Raw genomic sequence first — 23,772 nt, 5'->3', positions numbered from 1 at the left:
GGGTTGTAACACCAACTCTCTTTTCCTTTAGCTTGACATTGTAAAAGATAGTAGAAGATGGTACAAGTCATATAGTCAGATTATTTGGGCTAATCTCTAGAAAGCACGAACACAGAGTCTCTACATAAATCTTAATTTCTTTAATTTAATATAAGTAAAGCCCAGCACATTAATTCGAGCGGGAGGCTGTGTTTTCTTAATTTGAAAAGGACACCTTTTCCACTAAATAGATACATGCCTCAAATAAGCTTTTTCTCCATTTCTACATTGCAGACACCTAGTCCCACCACGCTCGATCTTAGGTTCATGGTTATTTCCCAGAGGTCCTCGACGGTGACAGATGGGCTTTAGAGCAAAGTTTTGGGAGAAGGCTGGATGAAAGACTGCACAGAAAGAGACACGGACTCAGGGTGCAAAGATGAAGGAAAAGCACAGAGTGTGGGAGGGAAGAAGAGACAACCATTTCCATTAGTGTCATTTAAGCAGCCTGATGTTCTGCCTGGAAGAACAAACGGTGGAGAGATGGAAATAGCACAGAGACAGGAGCCTGAAGTGCTCAGGTAAATTACAAAAGGCCTTCATCCTGTATCTATCTTTACCTGCACTGAAGGCCTCCATTCATCTCCGATGCGCTACTAATGATTTTCCTGGCTTGTTTTCTTACAAAGGGCTTACAGCTCAGAGATCCAGTGACATATTATAAAGAGCGTGAAAGCAGCATAATGATAACAAGCAGAATCCATATTACTGTTTGCCCTTTACAGATGTAATTTCCCAGTGGTTTCAAATCTCTGCAAAGTGTTTTTACTTTTGATGTCCAGGATTTCCTCGTCCCAAGTTCAGGCCACAGAAGAGCCTCGGTTGTTGAAAACGCGACTGGCTTCCAGAGCGCTCTGTTCTGTCTCAAGAGTGGCTCAATAAGGAGGGCAGTCACTATGACTGCTGTCAGGCGGTGGGTCAATGAGGGAGGAGGCTTCCTGCTGGGCCAAGTGCAGAATAGGAGAGAACAGGGGGTCTTTGTGCGGAGAGCAGACCCTCTCCAACCCACTCTTTACTGCCTTCAGTGGGATTTTTTTTTTTTTTTTTTAACACACCCAATGTTACGAGGCTGACTTTATAATTTGCCGAAATTGTTAACCGGTATCTGGGGTCAGTGCAGATGACCTCGCACAGTTGATGCAGACACCTTTTTCTACTTTTCTAAACTCTCACGGGAAGAGAGCTAGAAGTTGTGGCTTACTAGTTATCACACACACACACACATATATACCCCTCACCTAGATAGTAATCTCCGTAATGTCTGAAATCGTGCTTTTAACATTGTCAGGACGTGGGGGAAATCCATCACTAGCCCCACATCTCCATTCTGTCTTCCTCATATCCGAGTGGGGGGGGAGCACTGCAGCATATCGCAGCACCACCTTAAGCTGGGCTCCCAAAGCTTTTATGACTGCGGAGAAAAGTGGATTTGGGACAGAGGTAACAGCCCATGCTTATCAAGCAGACAAGCCCATTTTCTAGCCCCTTGCTCTCCGCTCGACTTATTCTCACTGGTTGCCTGGTGTGGAGGTTTCTATTTATCAAACACAAACGGATGGGGGCCCGAATAGATTAGACTCCTCACACTGTAATGTGGTTTCTGACCCCTCTCTCCTCCTCTAACTCTACAGCTGTGCTGTTAAAAGCCCGCTGTGTTTCAGTGCTATTGTAAGAAACATTTAAAGGTGCACTTTGCATTTCTCTGGGAAACATATAGCCATCATCTGGCTGTGTGAGCGAAAGACAAAAAACAAATGTATACAAGAGACAGAAATTCCTGTCATTGCAAATTTAACTGATCTCCCTTCTTCTCATTATGTTCTGTTTCAGCAGGGTTTGGTTTTTCTGCACTTTGATGTATGAGAACATGAGTTCTGTTGAGTTTTCTGTCAGCGAGCACTTCACAGTGCATCGGCACGCCGCTGCTCATTCTATTTGTGTTCATTACAATTTTTTTTTCCAGGCTTATAACTCGGAACCTTGTTAGCTGCCAAAAGTAAACTTTTTTCCCTCAGCTCTGGCATAAAGGTTGAAGCTTGTCTTTACTCTAAGATACTGATGTTTGTGCATTTTGTTTGTTCTGTTTTTTTAATCACATGTTGCAGATAGAGATCCTTGCTTCCTGCTGAGGTGCTGGCTGCTTGTCCTCTCTTTTTTTACAAGGAGCGACAATTCAGGCTAGTGAACCTTTAAATATCGGTCACGGGTGTGGTTTTTCCAGCTTCTCCTTACGTCACTGGAATTGCTTTAGGTTAACGTTCAGAAGCCTGTTTATTGATACGGGGACTTTGTTGTTATTCCTAAGGGACCCATTAAATTGGTGAAATATGGATTTTGCTCTGTGTGCTTTCATATATTTTCCCTCATTTTCTATAAATAATCTGAGGGAGTTTGAAAGAGATAAATTTGCCTTGAGTTGGTTATTTTTAGTTGCTTTCTAGAGGAGAGAAATTATACGCTGGCTACACTGCGCTTTATGTGAAACTTCTTTTATGATTGCTACAAAGACGGAAACATGAAATATAGTCATCGGTTTGGAATGCTGCTGTCGCCTTTTGTCAAAATATTTGTCCAGTCTGCAGATGAGTCCAGGGTGTTCGGCATTGATTTACACAATCCCACCTTTACGTGAAACACACCCGTTTGAACTTTGGCCACTAACGTTGGCATCCTTGTTTTGGAATCTGTTTGCAGTTTTATTGGATTTAGTTTTGTTTATATAGCACCAAATGACAAAAATAGTTGCCTCAAGGTGCTTTGTATTATAAGGTAAAGACACTACAATAATAGAATGAAACCCCAACAATCAGATGACGTCAAATGAGCAAGCACTTGGCGATAGATAAGGAACTACTCGCTTCAAACAGGAAGAAACCTTCAGTAGAACCAGGCTCAGGGAGGGGCAGCCATCTGCCAGGAGCGGTTGAAGGTAATGTGAGGGAGAAACTGAGATTAGTAGCAGAAATGGTGTTAATGAGTCAAAGATTCTAACAGAAGATTAGTTAGATGCTGCCAAAAAGCCGATTGCCTGCCATCAAACTCCTTACACCCCTGGTTCATCCCAGTGCACAGACGTTGGTTGTTGTGTCTGCAGCTGAATGCAGATGGTTTGCCATTTTCTCAAAAGTAGAGCCGAAGCTAAGCCCTCCCCTACTGTTTCTGCGATTGGGATGAAAAGCTGCTAAAGGCAGCTGCTTTGACTCTGATAGGATGCTTGTAGGACCTTCAAGCCCATTCAGTTTTTTCCCTCAGATAGAGAGCAGCTGAAGATGGTCTTTTGACTGGAGGGGAGCCAAACCTGGGCACAGACGCGCTGCCCAGCCGCACACACCCAACTGTTCCAGCAGTGTAATGCAGAGATGATTAAGCATGTCATGGTGCTTTTGGTCCGCTGGAGTGACGAATTCCTCCCTCAAGTCTCTCTCCATCTGTCCTATACACCATGAGTCAAACACATTTGCTAGTGTTGTCACATTCTGCCCAATATGTAAGCAGGCTCGCTGTGAATTTATTGATTTCCTGAAATTAGCTACTTGCTTCAGTCTAATTAGAAGCCACTCACTTGCCTCCTAAGAGCTGCAGTTAGAAATGTTTTGGGCTAGTTTAGAACATTGTATATTTTATTCATTACTGCTGTTTATTCACTTGAATTTCACTTCCACTTCTGCCTGGAGGGATTTTCAAAATGTTTTGAGCTCTTGCGCACTCTGTGCATTACCCAGCCTAATAAAGTTTTCTTTGCTTGAATTTACTCCGCAACTGCAGTGAAATGGCGCCAGAGCAGTCATAGGAGGATATCTGTAAAGTAACTGGTAACACAGATCTTTCTAAAGGGGCTGTGCTCGTATATCAGGCCTCAATTCAGTTGTTCAGGGTCCCTGCTGTACACTGAGACAGAATGCAGGCACACTTCCTCTTCAGTATTCTGGTCCACTCATCACTGAATTAGTGTGGGGTCTGACTGCTCAGTTTAGTGGGAAAACGGCTTACATTTATTTGCATCTATTTCTATTTAGTTCAGTCACTTTCCAACAGTATTTTCTCTGTAATTGTTTGTGCTTTCAAGACAACTAAGTGCACAGAGGGCAAGCATTCATATTGCCACCATAATGGACCATGCATTATATTACTTCAATCTTGGATCTCTCGCTAGGGCGCCACAAGGTAGAGAAATTATCTTCTAGTAGTTAAATAGCTGAACTATTGGCACAGGATCCCTCGTTCGCTCTCACACTACTCTCTCATTTTCTGTCTTCATCTCTTTCTATCGCATTCTGCTCTCCCCTCTCCCCCGGAGACATGCCATTTCCTTGGAAGAGAGCAGGCATATTTTAAACTGCATTTAACACTCAGCCACTTATTTCACTCCATTCGTTGAATTATTAAAATACCTTCATACCCCTTTAATTATTTTTCAAGCTCTGCCCCATCCCTGCAGAACTGATAATTGGTGTTATTTATCTAAACAATACCACAGTGTGACTCTTACAGTGGGAGTGCTTGAATAATGGATGAGGTGAATGCAAAGCAATTTTACTTACTCTCACTTTGGCACTGTTCATGTCAATGTGATGTTACCATTTCTGCTCGAGGAAAGGAAATGGCAGCCGCGTTCCTGCGTGTTTACTCCTTCCCCGCACGCTGTACTTATGATAACGCAAGACGTGATATTAACTTGCCAGGGAGGCTAGACTTGGTTAAATTTGTCAGTTCCTCTTGCCCAATTCCAGCGAGGCTTGTGGTTTCATAATAAAAAGCCTCTTTGAGGCTCTGGAATAAGGCCGAGGCACTTTGGCTGAAAGATAGAACGAACAAAAAGATGTTTTGGTTCGGGAACACTTCATTCAGTGTTTGGGGCACTTGGAGTCCTGCAGTGTTCTGTCATTTTTAGAGTGAGCATTGAAACACGCCATTGATGTCAGCGACTTCTTAGGATATGCTGTGACCGAACTGAAAAAGCAGATAGTAGTGTTGTGCAATTTAGAGTGATTGCAAGCATTTTGCACCTTTCATCAACCCTCTGCTGCAGCCTAACCGCAAGCATGTTTCTTTACTGATCTTTGATAGTAGTTACACTCGATTACTGATTAGTAATCCGATAAAGAAGCTGAAGCTTACGGAAAGAATATCCATGCTGGAATCAGTGAAATCGAAACGCATACACTGGTATGATCTGACCGTGTTAAATTGTGGTTGGTTTTTACCACCTGCTACATACAGGTGCTTTATTTTGAAGAGACTGGACATTCAGAATAAAATTCTTAGAGTAACTTGTATAGAAATATCAGCACTGTTCACATTTCAACTAACAAGAAGTGTGAATAGCTGTGGCGTAGTTTGGTGGATAAAGAATGGAGGCGACCTGGCAACCAGCCAGAAGAAGCATCAAATCGAGTGTTATATATTACCACTTCCTGCAGGAACTTTCAGAATAAAATCAATGTAAAAACGAGAAATAGAGCACTAACGCAAATTGTCAGACTTTTTAATCCACCGTATACACAGCTAATCAGCTGTTTAGAATGATAGAGAACGATCATCTGGGGAAAGTTGAGCAATGCATCCTTGATAATGAATCTGCCCCCATAATTGTGGTGTGATCTTCAAGCCACATCGCCCACTGATAAGCTGCTGGAGAGCAGCAAGAATTTCGCTAATTTTCATTAGTGCTCAGAGAAAAGTGGACCTGATGTAACTTTCTGTGTTGACATCTCACTTCTCCCCTCTGTTGCTCCTCAGCTTCAGCAGTGCAGCCCTTCAGCCCCTTCTGGTTCACCGTGGAGCCCCAGGACACGCTGGCCATCCGGGGGAACTCCGCTTTCCTCAACTGTTCTGCACACAGCGACGCAGCCACGCCGGCACACATCGAATGGAAGAAAGACGGCACCTTCATGAGCCTGGTTTCAGACGAGAGGAGAAAAATACTGCCCGACGGCACGCTGTTCTTCAGCCATGTGGTCCACTCTAAACATAACAAGCCAGACGAAGGAACCTACCAGTGTGTTGCCACCATTGAGAACCTGGGATCCATTTCCAGCCGCACGGCACGCCTCTCTGTAGCAGGTAAGGACTGCGAGATTAATCAGCATAGCCAGCATGTGATACAGTCCAAACTCAACTCTGGTTTATGCTTTCAAATGTGTTGTAGTTACTGTTGAGCCGTTGATCACTCAAAAGCCACTGTGAGATTATGGATGGAGCCGAAAAGCATTGAATAGACTACGTGTTTACCAGCAAGTGCTTTATAGACCCGCTGAACTCCCAACACGTGTTTGCACTTGTGCTGGCTGTCACATCAGAGTGAGTGTGCACATTCAAAAGCTGATGGACAAATGAGGCGATAAGGTTTAGATAATCCCAGCTTTAACTTTTTGTCAGGGCTAATGAGACGTCATAAGAAACAAAAGCTGTTTGTGCAGTGACTTAAAACCTGTCAGTCTTTGCTATGCTCCCCCCTTCACCACTGCATGCTATATGTGCACAGACATGTGGCGTCCATATACATGAAAGGGTTTTGTGGTTTATTTTTCTTATTCTGTTGGGGTTTTTTGTCCTTCAGGTGCTCGGCCATTTGTGCTTTCTTTTCTTTAAATTTCTTCACCTCGCCGGAGCCTGAATGCATTTGGATAAATGCTTTTAAAAAGGATCTTTTTTTCATTACTCGCTCTACAGTGTGACCTTGTTCAGCTCGGGAACAACAAGTGACGTGGGATTATTAGGTGTTTTGAGTCAAGTCATGCCCCAAAATTCAATTTGCGGCTGCAGGAGCCACAGAATGCATTTACTGTGTGCTTTCTGCTCAGCCGTGCTCCGCCACATTTTAAAGACACTCGACAGAGACCTCTTGTTGACAATGGTATAGCGAGCCTCTCAGACAGCGAGCGCCTGTGTAAAGTTACTGTCCGCCTGCCGTTCTGTTACTTTTCATTGGTTTTTGAATTGCAAAGTAATGAAGCAGTATGTTAGCATTGCAGAGATCGAAAAGATTTTTTTTCTCCTTTCTCCTTCACTCAAAAAGCTCGCGGTCTAACTGTGTGTGAGACGAGATCTCGCAGATACGACTTCCCTTGGGAAAAGGATATAATACTATTAGAGTGCAGCAGGGTTTAAAATAAAACATCGGATGGCCAAATAAAAGATATCAGCATTAAAATGATTCTGTGGAGTTTCCTTGTGAACAGACAAATTAGATCTATATTTATTTTCATGAAGACAAATGTGCTGAATGCACTTTGTCCTCCAATTTCATCTACACTGTGTGCACATTTACTAGGATACAGTCTTTGCTGGCACATTATAGTGTTTCCACGCGAATTATCACCCGTCCCTGTTGCGTGCACGCCCGTCTTTGTGTTTTGAAAACAGGGATTTGTGCTACTATAAGTCAAAAACTCCACGGGGTAGCTTTAACTATGCAATGTTTGGCATCAGTGGCACAGATTTGATGAAACTTTGGAAGATGACATATTTACAGAAATGCCATTTTAATTGGAATCATTTTTACAGCTGCCATTTACTTCTACTCCAGCAGCAACAGGGGTGGGAGACAGGTGCTCCTGGAGTACAAATAATATCTCCCCCTGCGCTCGCCTATAATGCAAAAGGGACGTGTTTAGTTCTTGTTCCAAGATGTGTTTCCGCTTTGAGACAGCATCACAGCCAGTGGGATCTGTCTGGGTCAAACATGATGGGATGTTAGATTCAATCAATTTCTATTTGACGAGAGTAGCAGGTGAAATCTGTCAGCTTTTATAGGCCCACTTGCACATGCGTGCTCTGGGGCTCGCTGCTCACATGGTAATTTATAGACTTAAAAGCTTCAGCCACCGTGCATGTGCATATAAACACAGACGCATTTATGGTCGCGCTTACATAAGCCCATACGCACGCGTGCGCACACTGCTGTATCTCCAGCTGTCTGGCAGGTGGCCAATAAAAAGGTTAATTGCAGTGTAGAGAGAGCAGGCCATTAGGCCGCCATCAGACCCTGGAACGATGGCGCAGGCAGGGGTGGAGTGGGCGTGACCTCTCCGATGTAATGACGGAATGAGTCACGGATGGCTGGCGTGGCAGGGAGCATATCTGACAAATACCGGGGTAATATCTGGGATTGATTGCAAGGGGACGTGCTGCTCATTCTTCTCGAGCAAACGCGTCTACTTCCACACAGCGACGCAATCACGACAGCGCCGCGCTCTCCCGCTTTACCTCTTTGCCCTGATGGGCTCCGCTACCCGACTTTTTTCAGTTCTGTTTGTTTATATGCACAAAGTGAAGTTGGAAACAGTATTTAGATTCAGTGAAAGACAAAACGCGGTTAGAAGAACACACGGGAATGTAACCAATCTGAAGGAAATCACTGTTTAAAATGCAGTGAAGTAATTCAGACTGTTTCGTATCATTCAGCTGATGTGGGAATTATTTAAAAATGACTGTATGTAAAGAAATAAAACAATTAAAAGTCCTGTTTCATATATTTATATAGAGAGATGTTTAAAGGATTTTTTTCAGTTTCAACATTTGTTATTTTTCATATTGCCTAGCTCTGAGCTCTCATTCATGTACACACAGTAAGATCTCTCTGCCTTGTGTTCCCTCTTTGCTCTTGCTTTGTCATCCAGTCTGTCTGTGTGTGTTTTAGCCTCTGTGTGTGCACAGTCAGATAGTGTGGAAACACAAGCAGGGCTCAGATGAAAGAGAAGGGGAATGTGGCCTAGTGGGGCGCAATCTTATGCATTCAGTTTGAGTCTATGCGAGAGAGAAAAGGAGGGAGTGGGGGGGAGTGAGAGAAATTATAGGGCAGAGAAGGAGTGAGCGGTATACAGCAGTGTTAGCCAGGACACAGAGCGAGACGCGCGTAATGAGAAATCCCATCTTAACTGTCTGCTGTTCTCCCACGCAGCCGTCTCTCCTCCCACCGGCACGCTTTGAACTCAGCCTTCTTTAAGAATCGCTTGAGGTGAGCCCCACCTCACTGCCGCTTAACAGGGAAACCCCCAAATGAGAAAATGGAGAATTTATTTTGCCCTCTCACTGTCTTGGAGCCTATTTGGTTTGTTTTTCCTATCTGACGTCTGTGTATGTACATGAGGCAGTTCTCTGCAGAGCCAAATCAAGTGCTTCACCTCTGTTCTGCTGTGCACTCTCTCTCTTTCTGTCACCTATAGGTTACTCCGGCATATAAAGATGGCAAAAGCCACTTATTGCTTTGCTTTGATATCATGCTTCACTGAAATCTCATTTTTCCCCTCCCCACAGTGGCAGAAATTATAAACTGAACACCGGCACCCTTCACGTGTCACATGTGTCACCTCATATTTAATAGTACTCATCCTTTGATAGAGTCGGACGCCTTTTGAAGGATTTAGGAGTGTCGGCAGATTCTTTAATCCCCTTTTTTTTGATGTATTTTAATCTGTTTTTTGACGAGGGGGGTAGGGGAGGGGGTGCGTCACACCCCCGGAGAAATGACGGCTTGAAAATGTGGAAAAGGATGATTGCATCACCGTTGCAGAGGGAGCGCTTTGTGCTGTTGTCGGAGGCACTTTGTTGTACTTGTAGTTAAGTTGACATCTTTACATATTGTGAATAATCACAAGTCAGCTGTGTTTTCACAACATAAAATGGATGTCAGCCAAACACGGATCAAGACGTTCAATTGGGATGAAACATAATAGGGCACTGAGGTTGCCATGGTTCGCAAGATTTCCTTTGAATGACTCTTTTGTGTGTAGTACATTTTCTTCGTTCAGTGACTCGGGTAAATAAAATGGTAAAAGGTTGCAAGGGAATGAATGGATACATGGCTTTATATGCCCGCTTTGAAAAGGATATTATCTGAGTTGAGTGATTTTGTTTTGTTTCTGTTTTTTTTATAAGCGGCATATCATTACTTTTCACTTAAGGACAGGCAGACTTTTTTTTTTTAGCCTTTTAAGGCGCGATTGCGTCAAGTTTTGACAAACTCGCACATTCACCAGGTGGCTCGAGTAACACGCTTTGGCAGCTCGGTTTAATCTTTGTTAAAACTACCTCGGTGCATTCAGCTCATCACATACAGCCTTTCCTCCAGCCATGACAGGGACCGCTGCAGTTCAAGTTTCAGTTGAAATATTAAACTCAACACGGATTGTATTTATAAAATGTTCGTCAGAGATGGACGTGGCTGCTTTAAGGCGAATACTGGAGCATATTTTCAGAGAGTTGAGTCATCAGTTATCGTGGCCATCGTTGTGTAGTGGTTAGGACATGTTGTACATGGTCCTCCTACTTTGAGACTGGGAGAAGACACAAACCCTGCCTCAGGGGGGTCATAAGCTAGTGTACTTCCAGTGGGAGTGGAGTGGAGTTACCTGTTTTTAGCTAATGCTCCCAAGCTTTGCTCTGTGTTGCCAAGGTGCATCCATAGTGTTTTCCACTTGATTGTGTCATATCACATTTGATTTTTCTTTCCAGGTTTCCTACTTCCTTAATATTTACACAGTTTGTCTCCTGGTGTCTCGGATTAGCAAGAGTACCTAGAAATACATGTATCAGGATGGTTTTATTGGCCTCTTAAAGCTTAAGAATGACCATTTTTAGGTTTACATGCAGCTTGGATACATACCCATCTGCACTCACCTGATTTCTGGAACACTGTATAAATGATTTCTACTTTCTATGTGTTTTATTTTGCTGTGAAAGCTACTTTTGGCTGGTCCCTTATTCACAAGTTGGTCACCACAGTGGGCAGCTCTGCATGTTTGATTTAGCAGATTTCTTTAGGTAACTCCCGCTGCCTCTGGGACTCAACCACAAAGGGATTTGTCTTTCCTCCGGGGGATCAGACTTACTTGTGCTCTCTGCTTGTTAGGTGAATGTATAAACCACTACGCTATAATTGTGTTCATTCTGTGAAACATTAATGATACTTAATGTGAGAATTAAAAAAAATCTTTTCTTACCAATTGTGTGTCTCTGTTGGCTAAAGTCTAATTAGGTCACTGGAGAGCATGCGAGTCCTCCTTAGATATTCTGAACTTTGTTTTCTCCCCTTTTTAGGATCAATATATAAACCTCACCCTGTTTATAATAAACACACAAAGCAAATAAAATCAAGGACAAACAAATACCGGTCTTTTCCCTGCTATGTGCGCCGATACAGCCCAATCAGCTCACGTCTAACCACTCACGCCCACGAGCTTCTCAGCTGTTCGCTGAGGGTTATGTGTTCACTTCATTCATTCACTGTATCTACCTGATAAACTCCTCTACTTCCCTTTCTTTCCTTTACCTCTCTCACCTTTGTCTTGCTTTCTTTGTCAGTTCTCTGAGTCACTAAATCACCCTCCCGTCCTTTCTTTTTACTCCCTTTACTACCCCTCACAGTCTTCCATTTTCTCTTTATTATCCTTTCAGTCCTCCACCTTTCAACTGCTTCTACACACTCACCGGTATTCACAGGCTCTAGCACTCACCCATTTTGCAGGCCCGCAGTGGCCACGGCAGTTACATAGCTCCATCTAAAATATAGAATAATAAATCTCCAAAACAAAAAATCTCAGAGGAGCTCCAAAAAAGAAACAAACCATCCACATCTGTTTTTCCTCATGAATTTTTTATTGTTTTTGAGAGTGTCTACATTGCAAATCTTGAGTATGTCAACACTAAAATGAATTTAAAAAAAAAATACTGAGTTGGAATTCAAAGACACAGATGCCTGAAAGCAGTTGGTTCGGTCCCACCAATTAAATTCCTGCAGTCTCTACGTGTTGCATATATTAAATGATTGTGGACTGATATGAATCAAAACTTGACTGGTTGACAGAGACGTGCAACCCCAGGGTGGTGATTTTTACTCATGTCCTGTTTACACTTGACACCTACAACAGTTGCAGATGGATCCAGGCTTTAATCTGCACCCTGCAGTCAATTTGTTGTGATTTGGAGCGACTGTTTTTAAAAATTCATGTCTCTTCAAACGCAGTTAAGTGCTGCGTAGGAATAATATTACCTCAAATATGCAGTAGTGTATTTTAAATTTCTATATAGCTTGTCAAGCATTACAGTTACCTTTGATCTGCATGCTGACAGATGTCTTCACAGGCATGAGCTTGCTCACTGCAAGAACCATAAGCAGGCTAACAAGTCCCTGTCCTCAGATGAATGAATCATTACCCCACACTTTTTCAGATGCATGACAAGCGAAACAACTGTAATGCACAGTTTGCGTGACTGTGGAAAGCAGGATAAGATCGACTTGGCTTTCCTTTATAATTTTGGCATTCCAGTGTAGGCCGATAAAGTTGGATGACCATCCAGACACCCATCTTCATTCGCTTATCCAATTCAGGGTTGCCATTGGGCTGGAGACTATCCCAGCAACCTCTGTGTGAGAGGCAGGGTACGCCCTGGGTGGGTCGCCAGTCTGTCGAGTTGTAAATTTGATTGATGGAATTTTGTTCTTTTGGATGGACAGAAGAATCCAAAAATCCAAGCATAGATTCTGGTTGCTCTCAATGCAAAAAGGCGTTTCCCACTGATACCCAATTATGTGCCTCTTTCCTGCTGAGTTGAGGGTTGTTGCAGTGATGAATTGTTCTGTCCCGGAAGCAGTGTCAGGATCACAGTGGATTCCATTACCCTGATTTTCATCTCTCTCTGGCACATGTCAGGAAGGAGTGAAGCTCGAGATAAAGGCAAAGGAAGAGACACTTAGGCGCTTTTATCATATGTTAAGATGAAATTGAAAACATGTAGTTATCTTTGGGACAAAAGTCATGAAATTTGGAAATACAAAGAAGACAATAAAAAACAAAACAGAAATTGGTATGTATATGAGTAGTTGGATCTAACTGTAAAGATGAGAGAAAGAGGACGGAGAAACTCGGCAGCTGAGAAAATATGATGCATGATGTAGGATATCTTGGTTGAGGATGGAGCTTTTGGGAAAGATCCATCTTTTTTTTGCTCTCTAGAGGCTGGCAGTGGGAGAAAAGTGTCGGCGGGGAGTCTGTTGGGCTGGAGGTAGATGACAGCCTCCATTTTACGTGTATTCACTGACTGATTAGGTCCTCTGGGTAGGTGGAGAGGCTGATGGAGACAGCCCTATCTCTGCTCTCCAGACACCGCAGTGTCTAGTGTGTGGTTTTGTGTGTGTGCATAGAAATTTACACCTACGCACTTAATTGTCTTTATGCTTTCAGAATTTTTCCAGTTGAACACCGGTGCAACAGAAGTTTGTTGCTACACACGTTACCTGCTTCAACACAGGCTTGTTTCAAGCTTTTTCTGTTTTTGCAACGACTTAATCTTGCTCCTATAAATTGTCTCCCAAAAAAGTCCTCATCACACAAGTCACTGCTAAATCAAGTTTTTTGTATAAAGAGTTTTTTGTGTTTGTTTCTTTGAAGAGGATCGTCTTCTCAGTCACATATGCTGCTCAAATGTTAGATTAAATATGGCATAAAATTGTAATTGTAAAGGTAATAGCTGTAAGTCAGAAGCTCAGGCTTCACAATGTTCGCTTTCCCACATTTTTGTATCCTCAGGCACACAGCTCTCTCTGTGAGCATGTAAGCCCGCCCACCTGCACTTCCAACCTCCTGTTACAGAGGGGCAGCCAATCAAAAGAAAACTCAAAGAAGCGTGGCCTTAAAGGAGGGAACTCTAAAACAGATTGATTCAAACAAGATTGATTCAAACAGAGGATGGACTCAGGAGTTATGTTATATAAGACGAATGGACTGTGATTTCTGAGAGATTTTATAATCTCCCTTTCTACATGAAACGATGATGTGCTATGATCCTGTCCCATTATCTTTATTTCCTTTTGAGTTCATCACCTTAAACACCACAAATACTCAGTGTTCACTGGATGTGCACAACCAGCAACTGGGCAATTAAAAATTACTGGCACTGTTTTTACTTCGGATACTATTTCTCATGTAACCCTGTCCATTTATCTGGGCTTGGGACCAGCACTGGGAGGAGACTAGCTTGCACCTGCCTGAGGCTGTGGTCTGTGACTCCTCCCCGTCTTGAACCCAGGATCATTCCTGTGTACTATGACTGTAGGGTGAGCACTAGACCGTAAAAATTAAATGTTTAAGTATGAGTTAGAGCTCAAATATGACCATTTATACTAGTTACTGGTTGACTTTTTTTCTTTCTAAACCCCATATAAGACCTGGCGCTGCAGACTTACTTGTGGGTACATGGATATATAGAGAAAACGCACCAACTCCTCTGTGAAATAAATTCCACAACAGTGCTAAAAGTAGCACAAACATACCCTCAGAGATAATTTCGGTGTCTGTGCCAGATTATACCCTACTACACGGAGAGTGTTTGAAAAAACAAAATACCTGGGGACATTTTCTTCGCTACAATGAAGCCGCAGTTAGAATTTCAAATTAAAGTGAAGTGTCCAATTGAGCTGAGAACATTTCCAGCCTGTTTCTACACTACGCTGGTACAATTACGATGTTCTAATGACAGTGATAATTGACTGCTGCCGTCAGCGGGTGAAGATAAACTCTTAATGACTTCCCAAACTCGCTCTTTTCTCCTCTGTGTTTTTCGGGGCCTCTGCTCCCCACCGTGCACCTCGACTCCCCTGCCAGCTGAACTTCAATTCACAACTGTACATAGTGCATCTCCCAGTATGTGGGAGGCATCTGCACATCAGTGAAGAAACTTCACTGCTCAAGGCTTTCCACACAACCTTAGAGATTTCCCTTAAATGTTCTCATTTTGTCTTTGGACCCAAAGGATAAAATCCCAGCATTGGTTACAATTTGGCTGGTTGCACATCATGTTAATCAGCTTGAGTGTTTTTGTCTTTTATAGACATCTTGCTACCATCTGCCCTAATATATCTACTAGTACTTGAACAGCATCATTTCAGGATCTCATGCAATTTTGAATTGTGCATCAGCGGCTATAGTTGTATGTGGGATTTCCTTGAAATGTGTTAACACCCTCGTAGGATGAATTTAACACATTTACCACATTTCACTAAAGCGATACACCAAATAAGACTATTCAAAATCTGAATTTGTCACATTAAAAGGAACATCACAGGATATGCTTTTACACCAAAAAGCATATTGGATAAACAACCAGAAATTAACATTAATGCTGCAAGATGTTGGGGAGATGAGTGAATTTAAAATATCAAAATTGAGCTGTGGTGTCTGGCACCAAAATGTTAACAGCAGATCTGTGGATCTCACAGATGCTGGATTGTATTGAGATCTGGGGAATCCAGAGGCCAGGTCAACACCTCAAACTCGTTTTGCACCTGAATCCTATTGCTTTGTGTCAATGTTTCCATAAAAGGGTGCAGGTAACTCAACAGACCAGGCCACTTTCGTTGATCCGTGGTCCAGTTCTGATGCTCACGTGTGCATTGTGGGTGTTTTTAGCAGTGGACAGGGGTCAGCATGGACACTCTAACTAGTCTGCAACTATGCAGGCACATACATCACAAACTACGATGCATTGTATATTCTGACACCTTTCTTTCAGAAATAGCATTACATTTTTGGGCTATTTGATCTACAGCAGCTTGTCTATTGCATCAGACCACACAGGTCAGCCTTCCATGTGCATCAGTGAGCCTTGGCCGCCATGACCTGTCGCTGGTTTACCACTGTTCCTTCCTTGGGCCACAGTTAATAGACACCGATCACTGCAGACAGGGAACACCGCACAAGAGCTGCAGTTTTGGAGACGCTCTGACTCTGTCGTCCAACCATCGCAACGTAGCCCTCGTCAGACTCGCCCAGATCTTTACACTTGCCTGTTTTTCCTGCTGCTAACACATCAGCTTCAAGGGCAAAGTGTTCACTTTGGGCCTAACACATCCCACCCTGTAACAGGTACCATGATGAAGAAATAATCGCTGTTATTCACTTCACCTGTCAGTGCTCATAGTGTTATGCCTGATCGGTGTAGTTGTGTATAGAGGTTAGAGACTGATTTAGAATAAATTCTTCACTTCTCTCACCTACCTGGATTCTTGTTGAGCAAAACCGACTGCAAAGAATCTTTCATCAAGTATTTAAAAAGATAACTTCAATCTAAAATTGTTAGTTTGTGTAGTTACTTTTGAACCTTTGAAAATGGTAGACTGTGTAAAAAAAGGCTGTAATTGATGAAAGTCTGCACTCACATCTTCATTGTGTCTTTTCAAAACCACTGTGAAGGTGTACATAAGCATAATTACAAAAATGATATCATTGCCATTACAAATATTGTATTCTGAGTGGAACTGTGTTAAAATACGAAGCTCAGAGTTAATGGAGAGTGACGTCTGTGGTAGGAGGCAGATCTTACCAACCAAATTACTTACAAATGACTTCAAATGACAAATTTGACTTTTAACTGTGGTTTGGCAGGATGATGGAATGGTCGCGTCGACAGGTCTCACAGTATGAAGGGACACGTAGACCTCCTCAGGTGACTGTGCTCAGCAGGGTTCACTCCTAAATCTAAAAAAGAAAAGGTTACACGAGGAGAGCGTTATTTAAAGCTTCTCTGAATCCACATAAAAAAAGAAGAAGACACCTGGCTACACTTGAGAGCATTTTGTTTATCCTTCCCTCCCTCATTGACATTCACTGGTTATGTCTCCTACCTTGTGGTTCTTCAGATAGAGACACGTACGCTGTTAGGGACCAGTGTGCTCATCCACGTTTCCCTTTCATCTCGCAATCCCCGTCCAAGTGAGCATACATGAGGCAGTTTTGGGTTTTCATACTAAAGCGTCCCCATGTTTCAAAGCCAAATTGGTCTTCATAAGGCTTTTGAACCCTGAAAGAGAGTTCACTCTCACAGTTTTTTTTTGATGGCTCCCCACGCCTCTAGGAAGTCTTTTGAAATACACCTCGGCATTCATCAGGCAGCCGCGGTGGACGACAAAAGTGAGATTGGGGGGGAGAAGTTTTTATGTCACGTTGATAGGGACCAGCCAGCCCGGAGTTTTCATATTCAAGGTCACTTGTTTTGACAGCTGTTCATTTAGTTTATAGGGAGTAGTTTCATAAAAACTCATCCCAATATCAATGCTTTTATGAGCCTCTTCACTCAGTCACTCCTGTCTTGGCAGAAATCGGACTAAATAATGACAGCATATATCATATCTTTTATAGGACATCTTATGTATGATGGTCTATTGTGAGTAAATGTGCAGTTCCAGGGTGACGGAGATGGGATTTGATTTTGTTGCTCTAGATGTAAATAAAATATGGTTGAAATGCATATTTTAACCCAGCTTATGCTGAAGATGCAAAAAGAAAAAGAAAAAAGCCTGTGTGTGTGTGTGTGTGTGTGTGTGTGTGTGTGTGTGTGTGTGCGTGTGCAGCTGTGTTTCATTGCTTATTCTAAACTGAAAACCTCCTCGCTTTGGGCATAGATGGAATATAGTGAAGAAACTAAAGTGTGAAGTACCCAGAGCATCTCTGCTTTCTGTGCTTCAGAGATCAACATTATTTATGGGTTTCCATGAGCACTTATGGATATTACGACGGCAGTAGGAGAGGTGGGGCTTGCATGGAGAGGGCTACGTTTAAGGTGTGAGAGGTGACGCCTTGAAAACGTATTTCTCTCCACTTCCGCTCAGTTCACATCCCACGCTTTCCCTTCCAGCTGACTGGATTTAATCTTCTCCAAAAATGCCTTTTTAGTCCTCGGTTCTCCTGCCTCACTTAAGGTGCATTCATTGATATTTTTTTTCCCTTCAGTGACAAAGAGGCTTTGTCTCTCCCCAAAATGGCCACATTCTGCTTGACGACCCTTAATGGAAACTTCATTTGCATTTATTTAGTTGCTTTTACGCAAAACACACACATTCCTCTCTTGGTGTCACTCAGAGCTAACACAAGGGATGGGGGAAGAAGGGCGTTTTGAAGGTAGCAGGCTGGATGGGTGGTACTCATCACGTATTCTCATGCGTTCTACAGAGCGACGGTGACAAACATAAAGGGCTGAATGACAAACCGTACGTGCTCTTCATCTAGAATAAGGACTGTTTGGGGAGCCTTTGGAGCCTGTTCAGACCTGCTTGAACACTGGAGTCTGTCTTAATGTGCAGGGGCATGGCATGTGGGATGCAGGCAAGAGCTGTGTGAGCGAGAGCGACGTGTGAAAAAGGAGAGTGCGATAAACAAGGGGAGATGGAAAGCAAGGGAGTGATGAGCTGTTTCGTTGAGCGCTTCGGCTACGTGACGGAAAGTGTTTGAGTGCGTATGTGTAGATCCTCCTTTCACCGAGTTGCCCTGAACTCTGTGTGTGAGGGCCCAGGGGAGGGTGTTCAGGCTTTCCCCACCGTCCCCACACCATGCTGTCACTTCATGACTTTTTGATTAGTGGATGGTGAACTGTGGAGGTGTTGAATTAAGGAAGGAGTGAGTGTGTGTGTGTGTGTGTGTGTGTGTGTGTGTGTGTGTGTGTGGTGTGTGTGTGTGTGTGTGTGTGTGTGTGTGTGTGTGTGTGTGTGTGTGTGTGCACCCGTGCATGATTGCAGGGCAGCATGGAGGCGTTTGACTCACTGAGTTGAGTCTGATGAGACTTGATTGATGATTTTTTTAAAAAAAATAAAAGTAGAGGCTTCCTACTGTTAGTGTTGAACTGTGTTGTTACGGGATTGTGTCATACAACTGTTTGCGTGCTTTCTTGAAGATTGTGGAATATCTTGTGCTCCAAGGTCAATATCACGTCTTTTTGCTTTCTTTTTGCTTTCTTTCTCTCACACGTTGACAGGTCAGATGAGGCAAAACAGCACCACAACAGCACGCCTTCCATTCTACACGTCTATCCATCTCACCTTTTAGATGTCTTGCGCGTTTAATGCTTACCTATCAATACCTTTTACATTTACAGCCAGGTAACGGAAAACTAGCCTGTATGTAGCGGTTTCATATGAGCACATGGCTTTCATTGCTGTGGATACGTGCGGTCGTGTGGTTAAAGGACAGTAATGCTTTCAGCTTGCATCATTGTAATGTGACATTTAGTTTGCTGGACAACACAATGTGCCGGCAAACAAATTGTCAAATCTATATAGTTAACACTGATCGGCACAGCATCTGCTGCGTTTGAAGGAAATGCGCTGCAGATGGACTGAAGTGATTGCTATTAATGCCAAACTGTCAGGCCGACCAGGTGTTCTACAGATCTGTTGCGTCCTTTTCCATTAGGCATCAGCGACTGATTAGACTGCCTTCATGTTGCTTTGCATTATTCCTGATATGATTTTTTTTCAATCAGAGTGCATTGTTTTCTTCTATGTATGAAAAGGCACAGCTGTACATTTGCCCTCAGTAAATAATATATCCATTTCATATTTCCACATTTAATTAACAATAATAAAGCCGGCGAGTGAAGAGACGTACTCTGGGGCTATGGATGCTTCACACTCTGTGATCCTCATTCAAATACTAATCTTGTCCTCCTGCAGCCTTTTCAATATGTGCATTATGCTTTTGCAATGTTTGATGTCTGTGTTTGCGTTAGTTTGTTTAGTCGGCGCTTACGCGCGGCATCTGCAGCTCACCAGACGTGGCTAATGAACTTTGAAAGTGTGTTGTGTTTTACGCATGTCTACATGGAGAGATTGGTCTTCTCCGTTTGTCAGATTCCTTGTTGCAATATGAGCGGCTGTGCTCGGGCTGTTATTGACGCTCACTGGAGCATTTCGGAAAGATGTTTACATGAATGCGGAAAAGAGAGGAAAAACAATCATAACTGTTTTCTGATCTCTCAGCACTTGACAGGCACAAGCAGCCGGCTCCTTTCACTAATAATAAATTCATGGCTGTAAACTTTCACTGGAAAATCCCAAACTAATATAGTTACTAGTTGAATAAATTTTGCTTAAGACTTGAGATTTAGACAATCTCTAATGGCCTGTCACTTGGCAATGAGAGGTGTTGACAGCTATTTGCTATTAAATTAAAATTTGCACTAAAACCCTTTTTTATCCGAACATAAAGTAACGCAATGTTCTGATTTGAAATTCAAAATGATGCTAGAGTTATTTATAGGATGGATCCAGTATTTGGATCAGATATCAGTCCAGAGCTAGCTCAGGACGTGTGATCGGGTGGAGGTGATGACGTTCTAATATACGAGTCCTGTCTCTTATACAACAATACAGAAAAGAATACAGTACTATGAGTTTGTGTTAGTAGTTTTGCGTACAAAGTAGTACTTTTGTAATGTTATTTACATTACATTAGCTCAATCATTCATTTATTAGCCATTTTAGCCTATGGTAAATAGTTGATTTCCCATTGGCAACGGCAGCTCAAGCGAAATAGTAATGCGTCCCAAACTAAATGGCAATGTGTATTTAAGGATGATACAAGAAGGAAACACACTTTGCAAGTTGTGAACATGATTTGAAACTCACTCACTTTTGAGTCTTTTGAGGTGCTTCACTAAACAGGAGGTATTTCCTCCACTGGTCTTAAAAACCACGATGGTACTACTTGCATATTACCTTTTGTGGCTCACTCATCACCCCTTGGCTGTCTAAAGTACTTCCAGAGCTTACTTAACTGTCTTTGTTATGAACAACTTAGGTTAGCGCTGTCGCGGCAGCTGCTCTAGTCACCAAGTCATCGTCTTCCTTTTGTAGTTTTTGCTGCATGTGGGAGCAGCTGGGTGAGGGACCCCTCTTCAGCTGTAGAAGATCTGTAGTGTCCCTGTACTTATGGTACTTAAAAAAAAGAAAGAAAAGAAAATGGTGTATGGCATGTATCGGTTCTACAAGTATCCCTAGATCCCGACCATTGCTTATCTATAGTACCTTACCACTTCCTCACAATATAAAGCATACGTGGCTATGGGAAGGTTTGCTCAAACTTGCAACGTACACCTGGTAGTTTGTTCGGATCAACCATAAACAAACCGCTCTGGAACTCATTTGGAGCCACACTATGACCACCTCTTCCAAAAGGTCTTGGTGCGGTTGTTTTGGTCCACACCGAGTGAGGTCATTGTAGTCACACTTGCACAAGAGAACTGCACCAAGGGGGAAACGAGCCAGATTTCACTTAAATGGACTAAACAGCGCAGGTGTGCAAACACCTTAAGAATGATAACTGACAATTTGCCACTGCATCACACCTCTTGACCAAGTAAAGGATGATGAATGCTCCTGGCCATGTGCAGCGACATCATCACCTTGCATCCGTGCGAGCCTGCATCTGTGTGTTTGCAAACATCTGCTGCTTAAACGGTGCCAGCCCCATACTCGCAGGCATATAGTCACACAAATGCATGCATAGCCACTACTGTTTCTTCCAGTGATAAAAACGAAACAAGTGGCGCTTCAAAAATTGTCAGCGGCCACTCTGTCTGTCTGTGTACCCTACACTTTGAAAGGCAATTCCCTTTAAGTTAAGGAGTGAAGCTGTCTGCAGCACGTTTCGTGCTGTAATAGCAACTCACTTCTAATCCTAGTTATGCAGGAAACATTTTTTGTTCTACCTTAGCTTCATTGGGGTATAATTTGAAGCAGACACCCACACACGGATTTTTAAATGAGTACTAAATCATGCTGAAGAATAAGTTAGCTGTGTGCTTGTATGTGGTGGTTGGCACATTTACATTTACTTCCCTCAGATCAGTGGAAATGATGAGAGCTTTGTAGAAAATTGTCATCATTTCTTTAACATAAACTACAAGCTAACAAAAAGCCATGTCATTAGTAACTGTAGTGATGCTTGATTGCACAAAAATGACTACTGCACTACTAAAGTCCTAGTTTTTCTTGTGTTTACAATGGCCTTCCTTTGCTCCATTGCCCCCCAAAACAAACACACACACACGCGCGCGCACACTCCATCATTTCTACTGAGCAAGACGCTCAATTTTCACCCGACCCCATCCTCCATCCATCTCATTTCCCTGCTAGCTGCACTTGCAGAGCTGGAGCATAAACAGAGCAACAGGGCTGCTGATAGCATCTGCAGATGTGCCGGCAACATCCCCAGATAAGAACCAGCAGCAGCATGCCCCCTCTCTAGCAAACAATAGAGCTCCTACTGAAATGTGTGGTAGGAGGATGGAGAGGAAAAAGAGGAGGGGTGATAGGAGTGGGTGGAGGTGAATCTGAGTATAATGGAGGGAGTGGGAAAGAGACAGCGCAGTGGCAGAGAAGAGTCTGAAGGAGAGAGCTGAATGTGGAGAAGCTCTCCGTGTGCCCATCGAGAGCCGGACAAGGGTGTGTTTACTCGGTTTATCTGGATGGCCTGTCAAGCTACGGGAGGGTGGAGGGGCTCTTCATTCCAGTGGAGGGGTTGGGCGTTGCTCGAGGCCTTAAGGAAATAAGCACTTGAAGAAAGATGTGAGGGCAGGCCAGCGGTAGCCGCTCTTTGTTCCTCACGTGTTGGGCTTGATTGACAACTCCTTTATAATCCCACAGGTGACTCCTCTGACATTGGAGGCCGCTCTGTGGAGCTTCTCTCTGCAGCCTGTCTTACCTGCCACCCCCCTCCACCCGCTTTCCCCTGATAAGGAAGCGAGGGGAAAGCAGGGAGGTTAGACGGGAAGCGCAAAGGGATTTATGGTTGTAGTGCCAACACATTTATCTGTGCTTGGGTAATGGGAGCATCCGCTCCTATGGCAACGACCTCTGCAGAAGGTCAACCCCAAAATGGGCTGACAATGAGCTAAACTCCCAGTAAAAAAGCAAGACACCTTAACATGATTAAAGGCCCTAATGCAATCTGTATTGTTTTGGCTACAACTCAATTATCTTTAATGAAAGAGAGCTTTTCCACTAGAAACTGAGGCAATTCAGAAGCTCTGTTTAAGAAACCCCCTCCCCCACATGTTTCTGTAGTTGGCTAGGGGGAGTTTGTGCCCTACCAGATAGCAGATAGTGGCATCCCCCTGAACGCCCCAACCATTGTCCCCAGAGGGTAAGTCATCAGACGAGCCACGCTTGAGAGACCATACCTGAACACGAGGAAATTGCGCACAGGAGGCAGAAAGGTGACCGTTCACACACACACGTACAACTCATCCAGCACCACAGAAAATAGTGTTAAATATGATCTTTCAAATTATAATCAGCAGGCATTTGCATGAATCAGCCATTCTCAATCCAAAAAATACAAGCGTGAACCCGGTCCCATTATCTTACGTGGTGTAATTTGCTGCTTTTGATTGCCCGTGTCACAGAAAACAGATCATAAGAGGGTTTCACTGTTGGTCAGACACAATAAGCAATTTAATAACAATGTACTGAACAAAGGAAAAATGTCTCTGAATTTAGAGTTATTCTGCAGATTAATCAGTAATGAAAATAATCATTAGTCACTGCACTGGGTTATAGTTACTCATTAACTTTAAAAAAACAAACCAAAAAAACAACCTTTTTGTAGATGAGACGGTGTTTTGCAGACCTGCAACAAAAACTGACAAATGACCCCTGCTGGCTGGGGTGCAGTTAATGGTTGAATGGCTCCTGTGAAGAGTGGAGAGGCTCACATTAGAGGTATGATGAAGCCAGCCGGGTTAACATTTATGTGTTTAGCTGTTTAATATTTCAAGGTTGTTGAAACGGGAGCTTTACCCACCTCTCGAAATTCCTCCTGAAGTGTTCCACCTAAACATCAGCCACTCCAGCTGCCAGTGAGGGGAGGGTTGTGTGCCTGCCCGTCTGCAGGTGCTGTGGGAAGCTGTGAGTCAACTGGAGGAGGACAGAATGGCACAGTTAGTATTGATACTGCTGCAAAT

The 23,772-nt window shown here is 43.2% G+C and overlaps 1 protein-coding gene across 9 annotated transcripts in view; it reads left to right on the top strand.

Annotated features, from left to right (window-relative positions):
- Positions 1-23,772, top strand: part of neo1a (neogenin 1a) — a 153,788-nt gene that overhangs the window by 49,678 nt on the left and 80,338 nt on the right. For all 9 annotated transcript variants that reach the window (XM_040045542.1, XM_040045541.1, XM_040045547.1 and 6 more), the window contains exon 2: positions 5,779-6,102. In XM_040045542.1, coding sequence (XP_039901476.1) covers positions 5,779-6,102 — 324 coding nt within the window. The remainder of the gene's footprint in view (positions 1-5,778; positions 6,103-23,772) is intronic.

This window comes from Simochromis diagramma, unplaced genomic scaffold (genome assembly GCF_900408965.1).
Source record: "Simochromis diagramma unplaced genomic scaffold, fSimDia1.1 OVJJ01000079.1, whole genome shotgun sequence".
Classification (NCBI taxonomy): Eukaryota; Metazoa; Chordata; class Actinopteri; order Cichliformes; family Cichlidae; genus Simochromis; species Simochromis diagramma.
Note: the sequence above shows the minus strand (reverse complement) of the source record. Positions and strands in the feature narration are given on the sequence as shown.